A 25,617-nucleotide genomic window follows, 5' to 3' on the forward strand; every position below is an offset into this window, starting at 1 on the left:
GCCTGGACCAATCACTGACAATACACAGGAGTCATGGTTAGCAAGGAGTAATAAGCAGCAACTTTTAGCAGTAGGTGTGCAACATAAAGAAGCAAGACAGAAGGTAGATTTCAGCCAACAGAATACCTCAAGTGATAGTACAGTGGTTGACCAGCAAACCTCAAACTGGTCATCCAAAGTGAACTGACCACTCCCATTGCCTTTTCTATCCATTGTATTTTTGTACTTATCGCAATTAATTTAATAAATTCTGTGGAGCTTGTGATAATACACTTCTCCCCAGAATGGACTTACAGCTAATTGGAATTGAAAGTCCTTTTTAAAATCGGCTCTCCCCACTCAGTCCAAAAGCTGTAATTGACCTATGTCTTCTAATTAAGTAAAAATGAAACCCTTCGACCACAATGTCCTACCTGCCTGGACTCAGTATAACAAAAAAATTCTAACTCCCCTATGAATCTCCTCAAAAAGGGGATGCCCACTCAAACTACTTGCAACCTTAGCAAATGGTCACCTCTGTTGCTACTGCAGAGCTGCCAGATTAGATAGGATGGCTGGTGCAGATATAAAGGGCCTCTTTTGAATGAACCAACAACCAGCCTGCCCACCAGGAAAATTGCTGCTGCAGTCCCACTGTCTTCCTGCAGAAGCCTGGAACCAGCATTTTGTCCCAATGTTGTGACTTAACATCTGCCAATAAAATCCTGGCCATCGTCTTTACTTATTGTAGAAGGAGATACATCCAACTGAAGGTCAGGCGAGAAATGATCGCCTGGATTTTGAGGTAGGAAACTAGGCAATTGACTCTGCCATTCCATGAAATTTCAGGTATGATATATTTAAGACTGAGATCGACAGATTTTTGTTCATTCTGGGCTACGGGATCCATGACAAAAAAATGGAGCCATGGCAGCAGGTCAGCCGAAATAAATAAATTTTATTTTGGCAATATTCAAAAACAGTCCAAATTTGTTGTCTGCAAACTGAAGAGTGGCAAGCCAGAGTGGGCAATGAGATTGCAGTGAAGTGCAAACTGTATATTTAGGGTGGTCAGTTTAGTTTAGCATGGAACCAATCGTGATTAAAGAGGTTTCCATCGAGACGATATTTAATATTGACACAAGAGGGCAGTTAATCTTTGATGAGATGAATAGCCACTGATGAATAGATTGTAATTAGTGTGGATATTATTATACAGTTCTGCTTGCATGGTCCGGATTTTGATGCCATTTAGTTCAGATCTCTCGCTCAAGACAGTTGCTGTGATACATCATCATGAAGTGATTACAGGATTGCAATAAATGCAAAATACTGCAGATGTAGTAACAAAAACTGCTGGAAAAGCTCAACAGGTCTGACAGCATCTGTGCAGAGAGAATAGGGAAAAGAAAGAACATGAAACATTGGTTCTACTCTCTCTCCTCAGGTGCTGTCAGACCTAATGAGACTTTCCAGCATTTTCTGTTGCAGGATTGTGGTGGAATTTCTTGGATATCCACATCTTTGGAGCGCAATCAACTGACTAAGCCTCATGTTTTACTGAATCAAATGCTTTGGACAGGTCGATTAACACAATAAAGAGTTCCTGGTGTTGTTCTCAAGTTTTCTTGTGTTTGTTGCAATCAAGACTGTATTGAAGCTTTCTCTGGAAGGTCTAACTGTCTGAGGTTTTTGGATAGTGGGGTCTCCCTTTCCACCATCCAAAGGGTTGGCAGGGAACACATCCCCACTAATTCAGAGTTTCCCACAGACGATTTACACTCGAATAAGCATCAATTGGCTGTAGGCATAACTTCCGTCCCTCCCACAAGAGAAGGTCCTGCCAATCCGATTGGCCAGCAGCTCTCACTGAAGTGGACAGAGAGGAAGTTCAACAAGTGGTCGGAGCCAAAGTCTGGGGAGCAGAGGCCAAGGTAAGTTTAAGGGGTCCTAGTTGTGAAGAGTAGGAAAGGCCTGCCCGGGGAGTGGGGGGGCGGGGTGGTGGGTGTAGGAGGGGTTGGGGGAGAGCAAATGGGATGATCATGGTGACAGGGCAAAGCCACTGAGGAAAGGACAGTCCAGTGACCACCAGACCTTAAGAGAGAGGGCACTGCCATTCAGAAAGGGGTTTCTAGTTGAGCCTCCCACCCCCGTTCCTGCCCAAGATCTAGGCCCATGGATGTTTGGATTTCCCAGGTCCATCCCCCTGCCAACCAAAAAATTGAAACGGGGTGGGAAATGGCACTTAAGTAGCCAATAATTGGCCACTTAAGTGTCTCAATTGTGGCGAGGGTGGACTTGCCATCTGAGGCCTTGCACAGAATCGCTACCTGGTTGGAGTTGGAGGGGAAATCCAGAGGAATCCAGTTCCTTCAATTTCACACTGCCCTATCCCACCTAAAAACCCGCTGTTGGGAGAGAGTGAAACTCTGGCTGGTGCCTGGGAGTATTTCCTCAGCCACAGGAAATAAGCAATTCAGGAGAATTGCTTTCTTGAAGACAGTTAAAATTGTTGTGTTCTGAAATCAAGTGAGAGCTTTTTTCGCTCAAATATCCATGATAGCATGGAATATTGAAGACCTCAGCTGGGATACCTTCGGGAATGCAGGCTTTGTTGTTCTTTGTCTATTTGATCACTTTGAGAGCGGATGACCCATGGATTTTACCACAAGATACAGGAGGATAGCATGGAGAATATCAGCTGTCATGCTTGGGGACCTGCTCGAAATTTCTTTCCATGACTGACATATGGTATTGTCATCCTTAAGAAGAGAAACACAATCCTGTGAGCAAAGAGAATTTTGTCCATTTGACTTTGATCTAGAGATAATGGCCTTGGTAGTTTCAAAAAAGCTTTGTATGTCATGACAGTCAACATATTGTTGGATCTCTCAGGCTTTCTCTTCCCACCATTTGTCCTTTATCTTCCAGAATTGTATTTAGGTGTCAACTGTGAGCTGTTGGAGTGCTGTCTTCTTGCTTTGCAACCTTGGGTTGACCTGCCAGGCATTGAAGACTATTTGCTTTTGCTTCAGGTTATGGGGGGAGGGTCATATATTTCAGCATCATTTTTATCGAATCAGTCCTGGTGACAATGATACTCAGACCCGATGGTCTTGATACAGGCATCTGTACAGCTGATTTATTTGATCGCACTCTTCTGGAATTCAATTGGGTGTGTGGAAGTTTTCTCAATCGATTGTGAACTTCCTTGGGAATTCCTCTCTTCAGTCGGATTGCTTTAGGGTTGAGAGATTGTTCATTTTTTTGGACTTGCGATATCTAGGCGCAAGGCAGATATTCATCACTGATTGAACAAGTTGATGATCGGTCCAGCAGGCATCAGTTCCCCACTTGGATTGAGGTATACGGACATGACTTAGCTCTTGCACCTGATCAATAAAATAATCCAGAAAGTGTCAATACTGTGAACTAGGATGTCTCTGTATGGTTTGGTATTTATCCTTCTGGCAGAAGAGGGTGTTTGATATCATGAGGCCATAAGCTTACTTAATCAACGGGGGGGCTTCATTTGCATTGTTTCTCCCCACACAACTTTTTCCAAATGGTTCTGTTCCAGATATTGGGTCAAGGCCAACCCTCGGATTAAAGTCCCTCAGAAGAATGATCATTTCTTCTCCTGGGTTGGCAGTGAGGATTTCATTCTTCAATTGTACAGTTGGGAAGTTCTGGCAGTACCTCCTAGATTCTACTCCGGGTGGCATAATCAACCTGGTGATCTTGAAGATCGCTGTCAGCCTTTCCTTTCCGGTAGAAGTTGAATCCCCTTGCTTGTTCCTTCAGCTACCCCTACTTAAGAGGCCTCTCACTGAGGGTGGTGATGTCAGTTTGGAGTTTTGATAGTTTATGTGATACGACTGCACTTCTTCTTTCCAGACAGTCATTCTTGAGATTATCTATGAGAGTTCTAACATTCCAAGCTGGAAAGTTTAAAGTTTTCTTCCTTTGACCACAAAAAGCCTTGCAGGATGTGATTTCCCAGTCAGGGGAAAGTGAACAGCCTATCTTTAGGGCACCTTGCCCCATCCCCACTGGGGTGAGTAGGAGGTATCCTGAATAGGACTGCTCAGTCACAGATGTTGTTGCCCAAAGATGCCTCTGTCCCAATACAGGTATCCAACCATCTTTATATATTTGTCTCCTGTATGCAGATCTTTACTAGGGACTCCAAGGTTTACAGTCCTGTCCCCATTGCCAATCCTCCAAAAACAAAGGATTTGGTATTTGTAATAGACCCTGATAGAAGCCTAGGCATGACTTTGTGTAATATGAGGACATTGGGGTGCCCATATTGTCCACGAGACTTTGACAAGTTGGTGATTGGATTTTGGTGACATGCTAAATCATGATGACCAGGACCACCAAGCTTCCTTCCCCTGTTCTGCCACTGAGCACTTTTGGAATGCATTTTGTCCAACACCTCCTCCTGACCTTGCTACCAAGGGTATCCCTGCAAGGAGCAAGGGGCTCCTGACAGCATCACTCCAAAGGATCATTAGAGTGTACAAATGTCCATCATGTCAAACCAACAACCCATGGTCAAGTTCCAAAGCATGGGGCTTAGATGACTGAAATCACAACTACCAATGGTGGGACAAAGTGGGGAGAGATTCACAGGAGGCCTGAGTCCGAATCATGGAGGGTTCAGGAGGAGTTGTAGAGCTAGAACAGGTTTGGAAGAGATGAAGCCATAAAGTGAATTAAGCACAAGGATATAAGTGTTACTTTGGAGACATTGGTGGAGTGGATATTGCACACAGGAATGAAACACAAACAATACCTGGTGCTTGATAGGATAATGGCAGCAGTGTTTAGGTTAAATAGAACTTTACAGAGAGTGAAGGAGAGCTAGGGGAGCCTTGGAATGCCACTTTTCTTTACACATTTGTTATAGTTGTGTTGGATAAGCAGAATGGTGAATTATACTTCATAAAATGTCGCCCATGAAAACATAATTCATACTTCACAATTCTTCCCAGAGGACTATCCTTTATTTGTAGCATGGAAAGAAATCATTTCAGTCCACTGTGTGAAGTAGTAAACAATGATTCACATGTGAAATATAGCATCTTTCCACAAACTACATAACAGTTAGTAGGCCACAATAGGATACCATAAATCCACTGGGAAAAATTACAGGTTGAACACTCCCTGGACTGCTTCAATGGGAGGTTCTCTAACCTGCTTAAAGACTTACAGCCTGTCTGCTTATACATTTCAAAGTTGCTTGCTCTCGAGTTTAACCCAGTTAAGTTTAATATTGTGCCTGTAGATATGAATATTTTCTGTTTTGGGTGCTACAGCCTCATTTAATTTAATCAATAGTGAAATGGGCTCCTGGCCTGTCTTGGTGAAGGGACTCAGCTGAAATTTGAATCAACTTTCTCTATTCGATGCTAAGTCAACTGCTGTGCATTTACATTTTTCTGTTTTTATTCCAGATTCTGTTGGTTAGCACTGCAAACTGGGATTGAAATTACACCACAAGAATTGTCAGCTTTTAAAAATGTCCATGTTTATGTCTTAAAGTAAGAAGTCTCACGTACCAGGTTCAAGTCCAACAGATTTATTTGGTAGCATGAGCTTTCAGAGCACTGTCCCTTCCTCAGGTGAATGAAGAATTGGGTTCACAAACAGGGCATATAGAGACACAAACTCAATTACAAATAATGATTGGAAAGCAAATCTTAACAGGTAATCAAGTCTTTACAGATGCAGACAATGCGAGTGGAGAGAGGGTTAAGCACAGGTTAAAGAGGTGTCATTGTCTCAAACCAGGACAGTTAGTGAGATTTTGCAAGCCCAGGCAAGTCGGGAGGGTTACAGATAGTGTGATTTGAACCCAAGATTCTGGTTGAGGCCATCTTCATGTGTGTGGAACTTGGGTATCAGTTTCTGCGTGGCAATTCTGCGTTGTGTGTCTTGAAGTCCGCCTTGGAGAACACTTAGCTGAAGATCAGAGGCTGAATGCCTTTGATTGCTGAAGTATTCCCCGACAGGAAGGGAACACTACTGCCTGGTGATTGCCAAGTAGTGTCATTCAGTCATTGTCGTAGCGTCTGCATGGTCTCGCCAATGTACCAAGCCCCGGGACATTCTTTCCTGCAGCATATCAGGTAGACAACATTGGCCGAGTCACAAGAGTATGTGCTATGTACCTGTTGGATAGTGTTCTCACGAGAGATGATGGCACTCATGTCGATGATCCGGTACATCTTGCAGAAGTTGGTGTGGCAGGGTTGTGTGGTGTTGTGGTCACTGTTCTCCAGTGTAGTTTGTCTGTGTAGTTTGCTGCATACAATGGTTTGAGGTTGCAAGGTTGTTTGAAAGCAAGTAGTGGGGTTGTGGGGATGGCCTTGGCGAGATGTTTGTCTTCATCGATGACACGTTGAAGGCTCTGGAGAAGATATCATAGCTTCTCTGCTTTAGGGAAGTACTGGATGATGAAAAGTACTCTGTCTGCTGTGAGGAGGTCAGTGCGGTTTTTCGCTGTGGCACATCAGAATTGTTGATTGATGTGTCGAGTGTCATATCCTGTTTTTATGAGGACGTCTTTCAGTGTCTGTTGCAATCCTCCTCATCTAAGCAGATCCTGTATATACGGAGGGCTTGCCCATAGGGATGGCTTCTTTAACGTGTTTACGGTGGGAGCATCGTGAGGTTATCTGTGAAGTGAAGTGAAGTGTGGAGGTGACTGTCCTTGATGGAGATGCGTGTGTCCAAGAATGCAATCAATTCTGGAGAGTAGTCCATGGTGAGGATGGAACTTGTTGGTGTCATCACATAGTTGTTTCAGCGTTCACCGTGAGTCCTAAGGAAGAAAATGTCATCGATGTATCTAGTATACTGCATTGGTTCAAAGTCCTGTGCAGTGAAGAGGTCTTATTTGAACTTGTGCATGAAGTTATTGGCATATTGAGGTGCAAATTTGGTCCCCATGGCTGTTCCATGTGTCTGGATGAAGACTTCCTTAGAAGACAAACACGGGACACGGCGGACAGAGTATCCTTCATCGTCCAGTACTTCCCCAGAGCGAAGAAGATATGACATCTTCTCTGGAGCCTTCAACATGTCATCGATGAAGACATGTTGAACATCTCGCCAAGGCTATCCCCACAATCCCACTACTTGCCTTCAAACAACAACCCAACCTCAAACAGACCATTGCACGCAACAAACTACTCAGCCTTCAGGAGAACAGTGACCACAACACCACACAGCCCTGCCACAGCAACCTCTGCAAGATGCGCTGGATCACCAACACGGATGCATCATCTCACATGAGAACACCATCCAACAGATACACGGCACATACTCTTGTGACTTGGCTAACGTTGTCTACCTAATATGCTGCAGGAAAGGATGTCCTGAGACATTAGAGAGACCGTGCAGACACTACAACAACAAATGAATGGACACCGCTCGATGATCACCAGGCAGGAGTGTTCCCTTCCTGTCGAGAAACACCTCAGCAGTCAAGGGCATTCAGCCTCTGGTCTTTGGGTATGCATTCTCCAAAGTGGCCTTCAAAACTCACAATAACGCCGAATCGCTGAGCAGAAACTGATAGCCAAGTTCCGCACACATGAGGACAGCCTCAACCGGGAACTTGGGTTCATGTCACACTATCTGTAACCCTCACAACTTGCCTGGGCTTGCAAAATCTCACTAACTGTCCTGGCCTGAGACAATTCACACTTCTTTAACTTGTGCTTAACCTTCTCTCCATTCATCGTCTGCAACTGCAAAGACTTGACTACCCGTTAAGACTTGTATTCCAATCATTATCTTGTAATTGAGTTTGTGTCTACATATGCCCTGTTTGTGAACCCAATTCTTCACTCACCTAATGAAGGGGCAGCATTCCAAAAGCTTGTTTTACCAAATAAACATGTTGGACTTTAACCTGGTGTTGTGAAACTTTGTACTGTGTCTACTCCAGTCCAATGCCCGCATCTCCACATATGTCTTAAAAAGAAGGGCTGTTTAAACTTCATCTTTGCATTTTGCATCATCCAAGAACAGCAAACTGCCTCTCCACCAGATATCAATGGAGACTGGGAAACAAATTTTAGCATATCATGGAACTATCAGGAAGTTTGGATGGGCTGAATTGTATGTCATTTCTTACACCTTCAAAGAGAGTGCTTGAACAATAAAGCTATTGAAACTTTAAAGGGCCCAGATGATTGATATTTTTACAGCTCTGTATTAATAAGGAGCTATTTTTAAGAAGTTGGAAAATTAACACTAAATGACTTTTTTTTAAAAGCTGTTCTTGTGGATCCTGCTATCTCTTTACTTACTCATTACTTCTGCACAGTGTGTCATGGGTGAATGGACATGGAAGTGAGATAACTTGGCATGAAGGTTATGAAGGGGCATAGGAGTTGGTACAATCACTCATGCCCCTCCTTGGCAGGAGGGGCATGAGGGATCATAGAGGCTGGATGGGGACCTCACCATGGCACAGGGGACCATGGGGCTGGTGGGGTGTGGGTCTTTACTCTGGCATGGGGGGCATAAGAAGCCATGAGGGGAGGGGGTGTCTTACATTGATATGTGGGGGCATGAGTAGGACCTTTTGAACTTAACTTTAAAAGGTCCCCTCATGCAGACAATGATTCATGTGAGGGCGCCAATGAGTCCTTTAAAAGCCGACCCACCTCCATGAAAACTGCAGAGGACTAGGTCATGTCTGTCCCCACAATGAAGCTAACCAGGTCAAGAGTGCAGGGTGCGGGATATAGATAGTTTAAGTGAATGGACAAAAAGTTGACAGATGGAATATTATATGGAAAGATGTGAGGCTATCCACTTCGGTAGGAAGAACAGAAAAGCAGATTATTATTTAAATAGAGAGATTACAATATGCTGTAGTACAGAGGTCCTTCTACATGAATCACAGAAGTCAGCATGCAGGTCAGCAAGTAATTAAGAAGACAAGTGGAATGTTAAACTTTATTGCAAGGGGGATAGAATCATAGAATCCTACAGTGCAGAAGGAGGCCATTTGGCCCATTGAGTCTGCACTGACCACAATCCCACAAAGGCCCTATCCCCATAATCCCATACATTTACTCCAGGTAGTCCCCCTGATACTAAAGGGCAATTTAGCATGGCCAATCTATCTAACCCGCACATCTTCGGACTGTGGGAGGAAACCAGAGCAGCCAGAAGAAACACATGCTGACACGGATGGGATCCGGGTTGAGGTAGCCAAATGGAATTGGCTTGTTGACAGAAGACTGGGTGGTTGTAGAGGATTGTGTTGCTAACTGGAGGCCTGTGACCAGTAGTGTGCCTCAGGGATTAGGGTGCTGAGTCCACTGTTGTCATTTATAATAATGATTTGGATGAGAATTTTGGTTAGTAAGTTTGCAGATGACAGCAAGATTGGTAGCACAGTGCACAGCGAAGAAAGTTATCTAGGATTACAACGGGATTTTAATCAATTGGGCCAGTGAGCTGATGAATGGCAGATGGAATTTAATTTAGATAAATGTGAGGTGATGCATTTTGGTAGATTGAATCAGGGCAGGACTTATTCAGTTAATGGTAGAGCGTTGGAGAGAGTTACAGAACAAAGAGATCTAGGAGTACATGTTCATAGCTCCTTGAAAATGGAGTCACAAGTGGACAGAATGGTGAAGAAGATATTCAGCATGCTTGGTTTTATTGGTCAGAACATTGAATACAGGAGTTGGGACATCTTGTTGAAGTTGTACAAGACATTGGTAAGGCCACACTTGGAATATTGGTCACTCTATTATAGAAAGGATATTATTAAACTAAAAAGAGCAGACAAAATACATACTAGGATGCTACTGTGGCTTGATGGTTTGAGTTATAAGGAGAGGCTGGATAGACTGGGATTTTTTTCCCTGGAGAATAGGAGACTTAGGGGGGATCTTGTAGAGGTCTGTAAAATAATGAGGGAGATAGATCAGCTAGATAGTCAACATCTTTTCCCAAAGGTAGGGGAGTATAAAAGGTTTTGGGTGAGAGGGGAGAGATACAAAAGGGTCCAGAGGGGCTATTTTTTCACACAGAGGGTGGTGAGTATTTGGAACAAGCTGCCTGAGGCTGTAGTAGAAGCAGGTACAATTTGTTTTTTAAAAAACATTTAGACAGTTACATGGGTAAGATGGGTATAGAGGGATATAGGCTAAATGCGGGCAATTGGACTAACTTAGTGGTTAAAAAAAGCAGCGGCTTGCACAAGTTGGGCTGAAGGGCCTGTTTCTATGCTGTAAACTTCTATGACTCTAATGTACAAACTCCACACAGACAGTGACCTGAGCCAGGAATCAAACCCGGGTCCTTGATGCTGTGAGGCAGCAGTGCTAGCCTCTGTGCCACCATGCCACCTGGATGGAGAATAAAAGTAGGGAATTCTTATTACAACTATACAGGGCATTGGTGAACAACACCTAGAGTACTATGTATAGTTTTAATCCCCTAATTAAAAGAAGAATATGCTTGCACTAGAATTAGTTCAGAATAGGTTGTTTCCTGGGATGAAGTGGTAGTCTTATGAAGAATTGTTGGGCTCTGATTCACTGGAGTTCAGATGCATGAAAAGTGATCTTATTGAAGTGCTTAAGATTCTGTGTGTGCTTAAGAATGGTGGTGTAGTAAATGGCGAGGTGGAAAGCCTTATATTACAGGAGGATATGGACAAACTGGTCAGACAGGCAGAACAGTGGCAAATGGAATTTAACCCTGAAAAGTGTGAGGTGATGTATTTTGATAGGATTAACAAGACAAGAGAATACACAATGAATAGTTGGACATTAGGAAGTACAGAATAGCGGAGGGACCTTGGGGTACATTTCCATACATCCCTGAAGTAAGCAGAACAGGCAGATAAGGTAGTTAAGAAGGCATCTGGGATAGTTGCCTTTATTCGCTGAGGCATAGAATAGGGAAGTTTTGATGCAGTTGTATAAAATGTCACAGCTGGAAGGATCCACTGGTTAGCTCTGCTGCCTCAAGGCACCAGGGATCTACGTTCAATTCTGGCATTGGATGACTGTCTGTGTGGAGTTTGCACATTCTCCCCACATTTGTGTGGGTTTCCTCGAGGTGCTCCAATTTCCTCCCACACTCCAAAGATGTGCGGGTTAGGTTGATTGGCCATGCTAATTGCCCGTTAGTGTCAGGGAGATTAGCAAGGTAAATATGTGGGGTTACGGGGTTAGAACCTGGGTGGAATTCTGGTTGTTTAGACTTGATGAGCCACATAGCTCCCTTCTGCATTGTAGGAATTCAATGAATCTATGAGAATGGTGTGTGCAGTTCTGCTTGCTACAATATAGGAACAGTAAGAAATCTCACAACACCAAGTTAAAGTCCAACAGGTTTATCTGATAGCACAAGCTTTCAGAATGTTGCTTCTTCATAGATGAGTCTCAAGATGAATGCCAAGAGGATATTTCCCCTCACAGCAGTCTAGGACTAGGGCATAGTTTCAGAATAAAGGATCCCCTATTTAAGATGGAGATGAGAAGGAATTTCTTCTCTCAGAATGTTAATCATTGGAATTCTCTGCTCCAGAGAGCAGTGGAGGCTGGACATTAAATATATTAAAGCTGATCTTCAAGAGAGTCAAGGCTTATGGTATATTGGCAGGAAACTAGAGTGGAGTCCATAAACACATTAGCCATGATCTAATTGTTTTGCAGATCAGGCTCAAAGGGCCAAATTGCCTACTTCTGCCCTGATTTCTTTCTCTATGTCACTTTGAACTTAAAGTTTATTTATTAATCACAAGTAAGCTTACATAGACACTGCAATGAAGTTACCGTGAAAATCCCCTAGTCGCCTCACTCCGGCACCTGTTTGGGTACACTGAGGGAGAATTTTGCATAGTCAATTCACCTAACCAGTATGGGAGGAAACCCACGCAGACTTGGGAAGAACGTACAAACTTCACACCATGATCCAAGCTGGGAATTGAACCCAGGACCCTGGTGTTGTGAGGCAGCAATGCTAACCATTGTGCCACCATGATGGAGATTGAGTTGTGATAAATATATACTAAAACAGTTCCGATGCAACCCAGGATCTGTAAGGGTACTTCCGGAGTTAAGAGCTGCTCGAAAATAATGCCATTCTAAATGCCGAAGGTTAAGTCAACTACATAATGTTACTATTTGGAATAAACCTAGAGGTAGAGGCTTTCTCTTACAAGATTAGGCGTACTCAGACGTAATACCACCTATGATGGTATCACTACAGTCCTGGAAATTCTATATTTTACATGTAAGGATCACAATATATCCAAAAATAACATCTGGGGGCGTCGTTGTTCTGCTTTATAATTGACAAGTTTAAGTTTCAATTCTGCTGTTCAAAAACTATTGATAGGTTTTGAAGATGCTCCGTTTAGCATAGAATCGTATAATACTCCTTTTTATAGGCTATCCCATAAGTACCGTCAGATACTGTCAGAAAACGTTAATGATTCATGGTCTATTTAACAATAAATGTCCCAGTGCTTGCTTAGAGGAATTTCGGTTTATAATTCTTGAAGTGGTAACTTGGGGAACAGAAAAGGGAAAAGTCGTCCCCAGATTTTGATTCCAGTGTGCTCCTACGAAGATTTTTCTGGTAAGTAATGCCGCAATTATAAAGAAAATCAGTAATTCAAAATACAGAAGAGTTTAGTATTTGCTTTACTCAAGGTAACTATTTAGAATGTTATAAATTGGCTTTACTAACAATATTTTAAGTGTTCGGTCAAGCCCCTGAGTATCGTCGAGGAATGGAGTGTACAAGACCAGAAAGATGATTCGTCTACAGTCTAGAAGACCTTTTGACAAGTCTATAACCTGCCAGTATTTGTAACTTGTGTTAAAGCTGGGAAAGATCACTTCTACTTACAATCTGGTAATCCTATTTAGGATCTGGATGACGGCAAAGCCATTTGGAATCAACGGCCAGGAAATGACTTTTGAATTTTTCCATGATTTAGGTGCATTTTATCAACTACCCGTGAAAGTGTCTGAATTTGAGTGTTAAGAGCACCTATGACACGTTTGTCGGATGTATTTGTCAGATGGATTAGTTGAAAGTGTCAGGTTTTTAGTGTTGACAGCGCACAGCCAGTGCTTTGAATGGATTTTTAATAACCAATTGAAACAATCTGTCAGTGAGTTACATTATGTAACAATGTCCTCTCTTCCTTTCTGTGTGAAGTGTACATTGGAGACATGTCTTATCCGAAGTATCCTTCTGTGCCTTTTGGAAGCCTGCGGCTCATCTCCCTAACGACCGTGCTGTTGCTAGGTGATGTCACGCCCCCCGGCCCCCCCCGCCCGCCCCACCCCCCCCCGTCTCTCCCGGGCTCGGGATGCCGGGCGGTGGCGGCGGCTGCTTCCGGCATTCGGGTGGAGGCAGCCGGCCGGTTAGGCGGCAGCGGAGGACGGAGGCTCAGCTCGCTGCTCTCGGAGGCCGATGGAGCGGCAGAAAGCGGTCGGTGGTTGCTGCGGCCAGGCCGGGCCGAGCGGAGAGTGAGAGTCCGCGGACTCGGAGCTCTGCGGGCGCCATGTGTCGGCCTCACTGAAGAAACAAAACAAAGGTGAGTTCGGAGCCCCGTACCGGCACTGGGAGAGTTGGTGCATGAACCCGCCCCTCCCGAGCTGGGTCCTGCTCTGGAATCGGAACAAATGAGTTTACATCCTCACATGAGAGAGAGCAAAACAATGTACATTCAAAGCAAATCCACAGAAAGATCTTCAATTAAATCTACATTTCAAATGGGAAAGTATCAGTTATCCCGTGCATTTCCTTACAATGCATCTTTCCTAGCTGAGATCATGGCAAGTACCCCTATTATCATGGCATAATACTGCACAGAAGAGGCCACATGCCCAATATTGGATCTTGGGTAGAGTTATCCAATTAGTCACCCTCTCCTCGTCCTTCACAATCTGCAGTGTTTTCCTTTTAAAGTATTTATTCAGTTCCATATTGAAAGTTACCAATAAATCTGTTTCTGCCTCTCTCCCAGACAGTGTATTCCTGATCACAACTCTGAGTGACCAACTCTGATCAAAAATAAGGGACGCTTCACTTTGTGGGTACTAGTGAAGCCTTGACAGCAGGGCTGACAAACCTATCTGTGGGGTAGTAAAATTTCTAAGAGCAGGAGGATGCAGGCGCGTGACACACCCCAACTCTGATTTCCGTGCTAGGTCTGCACTCCTGCACAGGCCCGAACACAAACTGTGAATTTGCCGCCTGATGCTTTAAAGAGCCCATAATTTTGGGATGAAATGTGTTCCGGGAAAGCCTGATCCAGGATCTGGCATGAAAGACTGAACTAACCCTCTACCACAGGAAACAGTTCCTCCTTCTATTAAAGCCTTTCATGATTTTGAACAGATCTGTCAAATCTCTTCTTAACTTCTATGTTCTGAGGAGAACAATCAGAACTTTGTTCTCAGAACTTTCCCAGTCTCCAGTCCTGGTACCATTTCAATAAACCTTTTCTGCATCCTCTATAAGGCCTTCCCAATCTTTGTAAAGTTTTGTGCCCATACTACTTCAGCAGAGGCCAAACCACTGTTTTATTAAGTGTGACCAAATAATCTTTTCTTCACTTAAAGGACCATGGAAGAAATGAGGTGTTGGATTCAGCCCTCCAAACTGTGTTGTTTTCAATTTTCCTATTCTAGTAGACAATATGCTACAGAAACACTTCGTCTGGATGTGATGCTAGGCAATTTGATAAGGGGACCTAGTGAACTCGGTAACATGAGAAAACCCTTTTAAGTCATTTCAATAATAACAGCTCATCTGTTAAAGATGAGCTTATGAACTCCTTTTAACTAAAAGATTGACAGTGATATTAATGGTGACTGTATTTCCGAATAATTCATTGCACATGAAATATCTTGATGTTTTGAGTGATATGATCATGTGTCATAAGACATTAAGGCCATTGAACGGATATGTCACACTTCATTATGGAGTTGTACCAACTGATAGAAGATAACTCAGCTCTAACTCTCCTGATTTGGATGGTTCAGTGTGACACCTATGTGTTTATGGAAAATGCAGCCAATAATTCTGATTGCATTATGGTTCTGTTGCCCTTCTATCTATTTGTGTTTTATTTGCAAACTGTTTGGTTGTTGTTTGCCAAGGAAAGTTAGTCACTCCTCATGTACTTGTGTTAAATTTGCATAGAACCTTGGTTGGAGATGGTTCTGATTTCTATATTACAGAAAGAATATTGAATGGCACTGGAGGGGGAGTAAAAACAAGGATGAGACCACAACTGAGACTAAACAGGATGAGGGGTGATCAAACACAGGTCTTTTAAAAAAAAATATGAAGGGGATTCATTTGATTAGATTTAGAGAAAGTGGTTCTGTTTCTGGAGAATCCAAAACAGGGATCATGAATATAAAATAGTCATGAATTCAGTACGATTTTGGGTGAGAATCCCTCACCTAGAGAGTGATCAGAATGTGAAACTTGCTACAATGTGGAGTAATTGACATGTAGATATGTTTAAGAGGAAGCTAGATAAGTGCATAAGGGAGAAAATAATCGAAGGTTATGGGTTCAAATTACGCGAAAGATTGGGAGGATCCTTGTTTGCAGCATGTTTGTGGAATAGACCCATTGGTCCAAATGACCATTAAATAACATGTAGTAAAGGAGTTACTACATTGGTGCACATTAACTCCTTTAAGACAATGTTAAGAATATCCCATTGGTTTAAAAGATTTAGGAAATTGGAATCAACAAATATAGCTGATGTTGAAATGTTGCTGAATTTGTGACTATATCCCAGTAATACCTGATTCTCAGTGAGCTTATTCCCTATTTTACCCTTATTATCTCAATACATTGTTATTCACACTCGCTTCATCAATAGATTTTTAATTCTAGATTTTTTTAATTCAAGTCAGATTCCACCATCTGTATTGGTAGGATTTGAACCTGGATCCCCAGAACATTAGCTGAGTTTCTGGCTTAATAGTCTTGCGATAATGCCACTGGGCCATCACCTCCCCTATTTGTGAGAAGTGGTTGGGTGTGGTATAAATTCAAGTTAATTATTCTTCACAAAGGAATAAATTGAGCACTTTATCCATTTTAAACTCTCTCCTGCATATCTTTTGATCTGCCCAATTATAAACCAAAGACTTGGTTTCTGTCTGTCTGCTAGAGGTGGATGTTAAAGGCCCTGGCATCTGAAATAAAAACAGAAAATGCAGGAAAATAACTCAAGCATCTGAAGAAGAGTGGACTGTGATCCTGGTGTTCTGATTACATTCCTTTCTCAACCAATAACATCAGAAAAATATGCCAAATGTTGATAGTGAAAATGACTGTCATGTTTGGCTACATAACAGCTACTAGTAATCGTATCTGAAGTCCTTTAAAATCTTTTGATACATTACTTGCTTTTATTTAGTTCCTTATGTACCAATATTGCAATTAGATGGGTTAGTAATGTCAGCCTCTTGGCAACCTTTCGAATGTTTTGGTATTCCTGCACATTCATGTTCTTGCTTAGGTTTTTAATTTGATTTAGTTTATCAGAAAGTCAGTGATGGGAATGAGTGCAGTTCCAGATGAACAATTTAAGCCTTCTTGAAACAGTTTGATTCAGTTACAGCTGAACAGTTTGGCTTTTTATATAAAATGTATTTTGTGTCGCCCTAAGGAGCATTGTTGCCCTGTGAAGGATCTTGCTAGGCTACTAATGAAGGTTACCAATGTCGGAAAACTGAAGTTGTTTTTGCATTTCTGTGCGCTTCCACTGCTTAGCTAGGAGAGCAGGAAGTTCTCATTCCTTCTTTACCCAATATAACAACAAAAGCTTGCATTTATATAGTGCCTTTAATGTGATAAAAGATACCAGATATTTTGCAGGAAAGTTACCACAATTAACCAAATGCTTAATCAAAAAGATAGGTTTTGAGGAGTATCTGAAAGGAGGAGAGAAAGCTCAAGCTTTAATAATGCCAGAGCTTGGAATCTAGACAAGGCTACCAACAGTGGGGTGAAAGAAATCGGGGATACTTAATAGGCCAGACATGCGGGAACACTAAGTTCCTGAAGTGTTGTAGGGCTGGGGGAAGTTATAGAAATATGGAGGGGGAGACTAGTGAGAGAGTAAAGGTGACCATTTTAGATGTGAGATGTTGCTGGATTGGGAACCACTATAGGCTACCATGTGTAGGTGATGGTGAACATTTTTAGAGCAGTTTTACTTTACTGAGGGGGAAAGATGAGAGACTTGTTAGGGAACATTGAAATAGCTAAGTCTGGAGATAACAAAGTATTGATGAATATTTAAGTTGAAGATGGACTGAGGCAGGAGCAGAGATGGATAATATTATGGAGATTGCAGTCTTAGTGATAGAGGACATGGAACACAACTTTGGATCAAATAGGATGCTAAATTCAGCTTCAGATAGGGACCAGGGAGGGGAATAAATTTGATGGCTAGGGAATGAAGTTTGTGGTGGGAACTGAAGACAATTGCTTCGATCTTCCTGTTATCTAAATTGGAGGAAATTTCTGTTAATTCAATACTGGATGTCTAACCAACTTACTTACCAGAGATTTTGTATGGTTCAAGAGAGGTGGTGCTGAGGTTGAGTTGTTGTTGTCAGGATATCTGTGGAATCTGATTTGTTTTCAGGTGATGCTGCTACGAAGGTGATGCAGGTGAGGAATAGAATGGGGCCCAGGATACCTTGGAGGTAAATATGCAAAAGTGGAAAGAGAAGTCATTGCAAGAGATTCTATAGCTGTTACTGGATCGACAAGAATTAAACCAAGTGAGGATAGTCCCACCCAACTGGGCAAAGATGGAGAAATGTTGGAGGAGGGTGGTGAGGTCAACTGTGTCAAAATCTGCAGACAGCACAGGGAGATTGAGTGTGTAAAGTTTGTAGTCTAGGTTAACTGGCTGTCTCTCTAATTTGTGCTGGGGTCGTGAAAAGTGTTATGTAAATTTGTGTTCTTTTTGGTGCAAAATGATTCAGTAGTACAGTTGTATGATGCAAGTGCACTGTAAAACATTTATATAAAAAGAGGTGCTATTGCTCTGTAGCCTGTGCTGCTTGTTATTCCTCCTACTTAATTGTTTATGACGCAGCTTTGATCAATGAGTTGGAAATGAACAGGCAGAATTAGATGAGTTATTTTTGACAGTAGCTGCTGATCAAGCAATCAGAGGAGATCCTCTGACTGCTTGTTGGATTGGCCTCACTGCTTAAATATACATCCACATAGATCATAGCGATTTCCTATGAGCGAAACATGCCAGTACCCAGAAACAGCATTCTGAGTGAAAATATGAGTTGTACCATGTCGTGCTTGCATATTCATACACTCTAACTGTTTCTAAATTGTGGTGCTGTTCATCCAAAACCCAAGTTCAATGAATGAGTGGTTAAAAATAGGATTCCAAACCCAGCTTGCAGGTGCAGCAGGTGGTCAGGAAGGCGAATGGGATGCTGGCCTTCATAGCGAGGGGGATTGAATATAAAAGTAGGGAGGTCTTGCTGCGGCTATATAGGGCATCGGTGAGGCCGCAGCTGGAGTACTGTGTGCAGTTTTGGGCGCCGTACTTACGCAAGGATATTTTGGCCTTGGAGGGAGTGCAGAGGAGGTTTACTAGGCTGATACCGCAGTTGAGGGGGTTGAGCTATGAGGAGAGGCTGAATAAACTAGGCTTGTACTCGTTAGAGTTTAGAAGAATGAGGGGAGATCACATTGAGACGTATAAGATGATGAATGGGATCGATAGGATAGAGGTGGAAAGACTCTTCCTGCTCAGAAAGGACAGTAGGACTAGGGGGCACAGCCTCAAGATAAAGGGGGGGCAGTTTAGAACGGAGTTGAGGAAGAACTTCTTCACTTAAAGGGTGGTGAATCTCTGGAATTCTCTGCCAGTTGAAGTGGTGGAGGCTACCTCGCTAAATATTTTTAAGACGCGGGTTGATGGGTTTCTGATAAGAGAGGGGATTAAGGGTTATGGGGAGAGGGCGGGAATGTGGAACTGAGCCACGACAGATCAGCCATGATCTTATTGAATGGCGGGGCAGGCTCGAAGGGTCAGATGGCCTACTCCTGCTCCTATTTCTTATGTTCTTATGTTCTTATAAGTACTGTCATTCCTCAGGTATTCTGGTAACTAACCCGGATGAAACTCTCATTTGATATCCTAAAGGACCATGCACAGTCAGTGCCACATCTGAAAAGTAATATGGAGGATAAAAACACACAACATTTGTCATTCCAAGATTTACCAACAATGACTGTGGCCCCATGATAAATGGAAGGTTTTGTTTAATTCTTAACCTAGGATTTAAGCATATAATCCAGGCTGACAATTCACTGCATTACGCAGGGAGTGCTGACTTTGGATGATATGAGGTTCTATCTTCCTGTTCAGATGGTTGCAGAAGTTTCTGTGCTGTTGTTTGAAAAAGATCATGGGTACCCTGAAAATAGACATCCCTTGACAAACATTAGTCAAACACGTCGTCGGTCATTGTACTGCTGTTTGTGCATGAAACTGGCTAAATAATAAACACAATGACTGCACTTAAAAGGAATTCATTGGCATTAGCAATATTTTGTTGACTCAAAAGCACTACACCAATACAATTCCTTTCTTTCTCTTTTAATAAGTTTGTCTAATGGTCTCTATTTCATTCATAGGTAACCATGGAGATCAGTGGTCTCCCACTGGAGTTGTGGCGCCTGATTCTGGCTTATTTACCTCTTCCAGACCTGGGTCGCTGCTGCGTGGTGTGCAGAGCTTGGCAAGAACTGATTATCAGCCTGGATAATACCCGTTGGAGACAGCTATGTCTTGGATGTAGTGAGTGCAAACACCCAAACTGGCCTATTCATCCAAATGTTGAGCCTCATTCCTGGCGGGATGCTTTTAAACAACATCATTTAACTTCAAAGATCTGGACCAGAAATGCCCAAGACCTGGAATCCTCAAACTGCTTGTATTTATTTAGGCGGAAGAAGGATAGAAAAACTATATTTGTTGGCCCAACAAGTGAACATGTAAACCTCAGGAGTGCCTTAGCAGTTGCCAATGTGTATGATAAGATTATTATTTCCCCTGGAGTATATGAAGAACAGAATGAGGTGACGTTAAAAGTCCCTGTGGAAATAATTGGACATGGAAAGCTAGGGGATGTGGCACTCCTCATTAGTTTCGACCAACATTGTCCAACAGTACGACTATGCAATCTGGCCCTCATGCCCGCATGGTTCACTCCTGTTGTGTACAAGGTGAGCATCTATTCTAGAATATCTAGTAGGAACTTAGCAATCTAATGTTTCATCTCAGTATGAGTCACTGGCTAGCACCATCAGCTGTTCTCCATTTCCTGTACCAGATGCCTTGTGCCCCTAAGTTAGTTTGCAGTTTAACATTAGACTTGTGTTACAGGCTTGTTCACAATAGGTGTTAGACTGAATATCCTATGTAGGATCCTTGCAAACAGCAAAGGAGATGATTGCCTGGGTAGTCTGAATTGATTTGAAATCTGGTTTGAGAGGCTAAAGACTACAGTTTGATCTAACATATGCACCAGTCACGTGAACATGTCTTGAAATGAGAGGCCTTTTACTTAGAGTGCCATTTGATAATAGGCAGTGATCATTCCGGCTGTATATAAGAGTGTGTACTAAAAAGGAAGGTTGAGTAATTGCTGCAAAGACTCTGGTTGTCTGACCCTTCTTGAACAGGTTGGTTTTTGGATTTAATAATTTACATGCTCAATCCATATTAGTTTGCACTTTTCTTTGCCAAACCACATCACATTTCCTGCAGCTAAGAGCTAAGGTTTAACCTGCCAGACACTAGGTGCTCTTGCTGCCTTTCCAGGTAATGGTGTGGATTATATCCATAGGGGGGATGGAGGAAGTGGGTCGCTTTGGCTGATGCTGGTTATCTGCATTAGCACTTTTTGTGTTGAACCTTTTGGCAACTGGTAACAGGTGGCCTGCAAATTTAAGGGTCCTTACAATGTTTTTGGTATGGAGGGGTTGGTCACCTTCTGAAAACCAATAACATAAAAAAGCCATAATTTTTTAAATCATATATGTTGGATACGAGTTGCTAATCTATGTTGATGCATCAGACTCACTATTTCAATAGGGTATCGATATAACTTGAGCTGTAAGTCTACTCCTGTCCTAGGTAGGAGGGGGACTAAAATTTGGCCACATTTCAGCATGTTTTGTTTTACAATTTTTTAAATGAGAAATCATCCTGCATACCAATAGTGCAAATTGATTTGCCCTATGGTTATTTGCATATTTGACGATACGGTTTGCATTTTTTGCACTGTTCGAAACTGTGTAATATTCAAGACTGATTTGTATCTCTAGATACCCTTACCCAACATAATTCTAAGAGAAGTAAATGGAGTTAAGCTGCAGATCAGCCATGAACTAATTGAACGTTAGAACAGGTGCAAGGGTCTGAAAGGCCTACTCCTATTCCTCACTTCTCTAGTGCAGAGCATTTTGGATGGCCCAGCTTATAGGTGTTGTACTTCAGTCCTGTGACCTATACACAATAACTTGGTGCATTGTGCAAAAATAGTCCTTAACATTATTAATTTGAATAGCAGACTATTTTGTATTTAATTGAAAATACCGAGTTGCTGATATGCGATAAATAGTCATATTCAATAAATCATGAATTAATAGCCTAATTTAGATTAATAATTTAAATCAGTTTATTAGATTATTGATTATAAACCTCTCTAAATGTCAATATTCATTTTGCCTGTAGTTAGGCTAAGTCAGTAGCTTGTCAAATTTTATACCAATAATTTATATAATTACACTGTCAATAAATGGTCAAACATAAGATTAAAAGGTGAAGTGAATGTGTGGTCTTACTGGTACTTGGTCACTGTAGAAAAGCTTAGCATGAATAATAGCTTGAGGAAAATCTTATTTTGTTGCATTTTTGAACACAGAGAAAGGAAGGCACACACAAACAATTTGAACTATGGAAATATAACGTATGGAATTAAGTAAGTGTTTAACCTACCTAGGCGCAACTTTCTAAAATGGTCCACATTCGATTGACACCATTATAAATCTCCAAACCTTGTTTAATCTCCTGAATAATGATGTCTAAAAGGATCATTTTGAAATTTCTTTGAGCCAATCAATCAGAAATTCATTACATTATCTATTTATGGCTGATTGCATCCCACTAATCACCCATTGGTCTATGGCTATGCTCCATTTGAGGGTGTGGTGGAAGATGGAGGCATTTGGGAAGAAGCATAAATGACTGAAAGAGTGGATAGAGGGGCGACTTGTAGGCCAGTATGAAACAAACAGGGCTGTGTGCAGCTGCGTGAGTGAAAGAAGCTGCTGAAATTGGGTGCAGCAAGGCCATAAAGTAAACAAGGATGGGAAACTTAAAAGCAATTCATTGGGGATGCAGTGCAGCCAGATGAATGTGTGGGATTTTACATGGGTGAGCACACAAGTTGAGGTATTCAGTAGGAATTGTAACCTGTGGGGCTTGCAAGTGAGGGGAAGTTTGCAAGAGCAGTGCTTGGAAAATTGAATGTAGAGATGATAGAGGTGTGATTTGTGCTTTTTGTAATGCCAAAGGCAGATTGGAGCAAATATGAAAGAAGCTAGCATAGGTGTTAATGTAGATGTGGGAAAGGAAAAGTAACTTAGAAAAGAAGAGAACAGTTTTTTGCCACTTCCTTGAAAACTGTTTGTAATAAAAGTTAATGGAGAGTTTTAATTAAGGGCACATTTTGTCTAATAACTCACTGATTTATGCTTTTTTTTAAACTCCTTGTCATGCATAAATTAAGATGTAAGAATTACTGACACGGAGATTTTTTGAAGATTTTAACAAAATAGATATGGAAAAACACTAATAGGTATGTTGCAAAGGCCAGCAATGAATGGGGAAGATACAATGGAGAAAAATTGCCAAGAATTGTAAAAACTAGGGAGTAGTGAAAAATGGAGGATTTCAGTTTTCTTAATACAGATTAGGATAGCCAGCATGGGTTTGTTGAAGGCAAATTGTGTTTAACTAACTAGACTGAATTTTTCGAGTCAACAGGAATGGTTGTGGGTAATGTTCTTGATGTGTTGTACTTCCAAAAGATGCTTAATGAAGTGTTACCTAATAGACTTGCAGAGCTGAAGCCCATGAAATAAAAAGTACAATGACAGCATGGATACAAAGTTGGTTGAGTGATAAAAAACAGAGTAGTGGCGAATGGCTGCTTTTTCGGACTGGAAAAAACTATACAGCAAGGTTCCCTAGGGCCTGGTGTTAGGACCCTTGCTTTTCTTGGTGACTTAGACCTGGGTGTGTGAGGCACAATTTCAAACTTTTCAGATGACACAAAACTTGGAAGCATTGTAAACTGTGAGGAGGATAATGATAGACGAGGACTAGGACAGATTGGTGGAATGGGCAGATAGTAGCAGATGTGGAGAAATATGAAGTTATATATTTTAGTAAGAAGAACAAGGAGCACCAGTATGAAATAGAAAGCATAATTCTAATGGGGATGATGAAACCAAGAGTCCTGAGGTATGTGTGCACATGTGGTTGAAGGGCACGTGAGTGGTTAAAAAGATATGCACAATTTTGGGCTATATACCTCAGGGCATAGTGCTCAAAAGAAAGGAAGAGGAAGTTGAGATCAATTTAAAAATTCTGATTTGGCTTTAACAGGAATATTGACCGGAATTCTCCCCAAAAAAATTCAAAGTGTAGAATTTGCTTGAAAACTGGAGTAATTCTCGGTGGGAATTCAGAGAAGAATCTCCCACACTCTGCACTGCAGAAGTCACTAGCTTGTATGTCATTATATATCAGTGAGCTGAGCCTATCCCCACTGCAGAGGCTGAAATTGGCATGAGCGGCTGATCTGTCAGTGCCAAGATTGGCGTGTGCGCAGTACCCTCATACTGCCAGCCTGATCGCCAACAACAGCTTCACGCCGATGCTAAAGGTGCAGGAATGCACGCGTGCACATCAGCCACCATGAGATTCTCCCAGTACGCAGTGCTAAGAAAGTAGTGCAGCAGGATGGGAGAAGCACCTCCATTGTGTCCAATTCAGGGCACCACACTTAAGGAAGAATGTGAAGTCATTAGAGAGGATGCAGAAACTATTTGGGAGAATGGTTGCAGGGATGAGAGACTTCAGTTACAGATTGGAGCAGCTGGGGTTGTTTGCCTTAGAGAAGGGAAGGTGTGAGGAGATTTGATAGATGCTGAACAGGGCTACCAGGGCAGTTGATCTTGGGAAGGAGATAAAAACAGGCAGTTCAGAGTTTGGGGATTGTGAGATTGGAGGCCTTGAAAAGGAGAGCTCCAGAGGAGATGAGGTCAGTGACAGACCTAGAGATGAAGGCTTGATCTTTGGTGGTGGGATCATGGTCCCAAGGGGAGGTAGAAGATGGGGTCAAGAGAGTTGTTTTTTTGGCCTAAGAGAATGGAGTGCAGAGATTTCAGACGAAGACAGGTTAAAGTGAGTGAGAGGAGCAGAAAAATTGAGATGGCCAATGCCATACTGACAGTTCTTAAGATCTGGAGAAGGTGAGGAGCCAGAGGGAAGATTCTAAAAACACTGGGAGGGAAAGAAACCTGGCGAAGGAAGTGGATGGGAAGTTGAAAGTGATGGAGGAAGAACTAAGTGTTACGCCACGTTCGAAAGTCATTGAGATTGGGTTGTAAGGGGAGGGTATTGAAGCCTTTGTTCAGGACAGATCATTTTAAGTCAGAGAGCAGAAGGTGAGAGGGTATTGTAAATACGTAGCAAGGAGTAAGATTAGAAGAAGGGATGGGGTCAGAGGGAAGTGAAGTGGAAGAAAGATCTGCAGGGCCATTGCTATCCATGAATTGCTGAAGCTTGTGATCTTTGGAATGAGACAGAATGAAATTAAATTGTGGACCAGGAGAGCTTTGAGAGAGTTCTTGCTGCTGAAGAGAGAAGCTGCATATGTGCATGTGGCAGTGTATGGCATTGGGTGTGGATTGCAGAATGTGATGAGAGCAATGGTTCGAGGAACACAATGTCTAGGAGATATCTGTAATTGTGAGATGAATTAAAACATGAAGGGTGGAATTTCAGATGGAATCCAGATGAAGTCAGTCAGAGCTGGAGACAGTTGCAAAATCCATCAACCTTTACAATCATTCAGAAGTGATAATTATGGGGAGAGTTTTAAGAAACTAATTAATTAATTAAGAAATTAATGGCGTAGTGAGGGATTTGGGGCATCTTTAAGAGAATTAAAAAATAGGTGATGCAGAAAACACACTGGACCATGGGGAGAGCAGAGCACAGGACTAAATTTTTGATGCTCTAGCAAAGACATGGCACACACCATATTATCTGAATGGCCTCCAGTTGTGCTATAAATTTCTTTAATACTGTGGAAAGCTCCAAGCTGCACATTACCTGAGAAAACTAAGTCCCTTAGAGCTTGATTAATGTACAGTGGACAACTTGTTCATGTTTAATGGAAGATTGTGGGCCTTTTAAGTGAAAGGAATTCTATTGCAAGGCTATAGTTACAGATACTTAGAACAACTATT

At 42.1% G+C, this 25,617-nt stretch overlaps 1 protein-coding gene across 2 annotated transcripts in view; it reads left to right on the forward strand.

The window, feature by feature from the left end:
* Nucleotides 1–13,351: 13,351 nt before the first annotated feature.
* The window catches only part of fbxo10 (F-box protein 10), a 42,985-nt gene continuing 30,719 nt past the window's right edge, over nucleotides 13,352–25,617 (forward strand). For both annotated transcript variants that reach the window (XM_080188625.1, XM_080188626.1), the window contains exons 1-2: nucleotides 13,352–13,585; nucleotides 19,705–20,295. In XM_080188625.1, coding sequence (XP_080044751.1) covers nucleotides 19,711–20,295 — 585 coding nt within the window. In that variant the 5' untranslated portion in view covers nucleotides 13,352–13,585; nucleotides 19,705–19,710. The remainder of the gene's footprint in view (nucleotides 13,586–19,704; nucleotides 20,296–25,617) is intronic.

The sequence above is a fragment of the Carcharhinus amblyrhynchos genome, chromosome 5, assembly GCF_965287045.1.
Source record: "Carcharhinus amblyrhynchos chromosome 5, sCarAmb.v2.hapA, whole genome shotgun sequence".
NCBI classification, from domain to species: domain Eukaryota; kingdom Metazoa; phylum Chordata; class Chondrichthyes; order Carcharhiniformes; family Carcharhinidae; genus Carcharhinus; species Carcharhinus amblyrhynchos.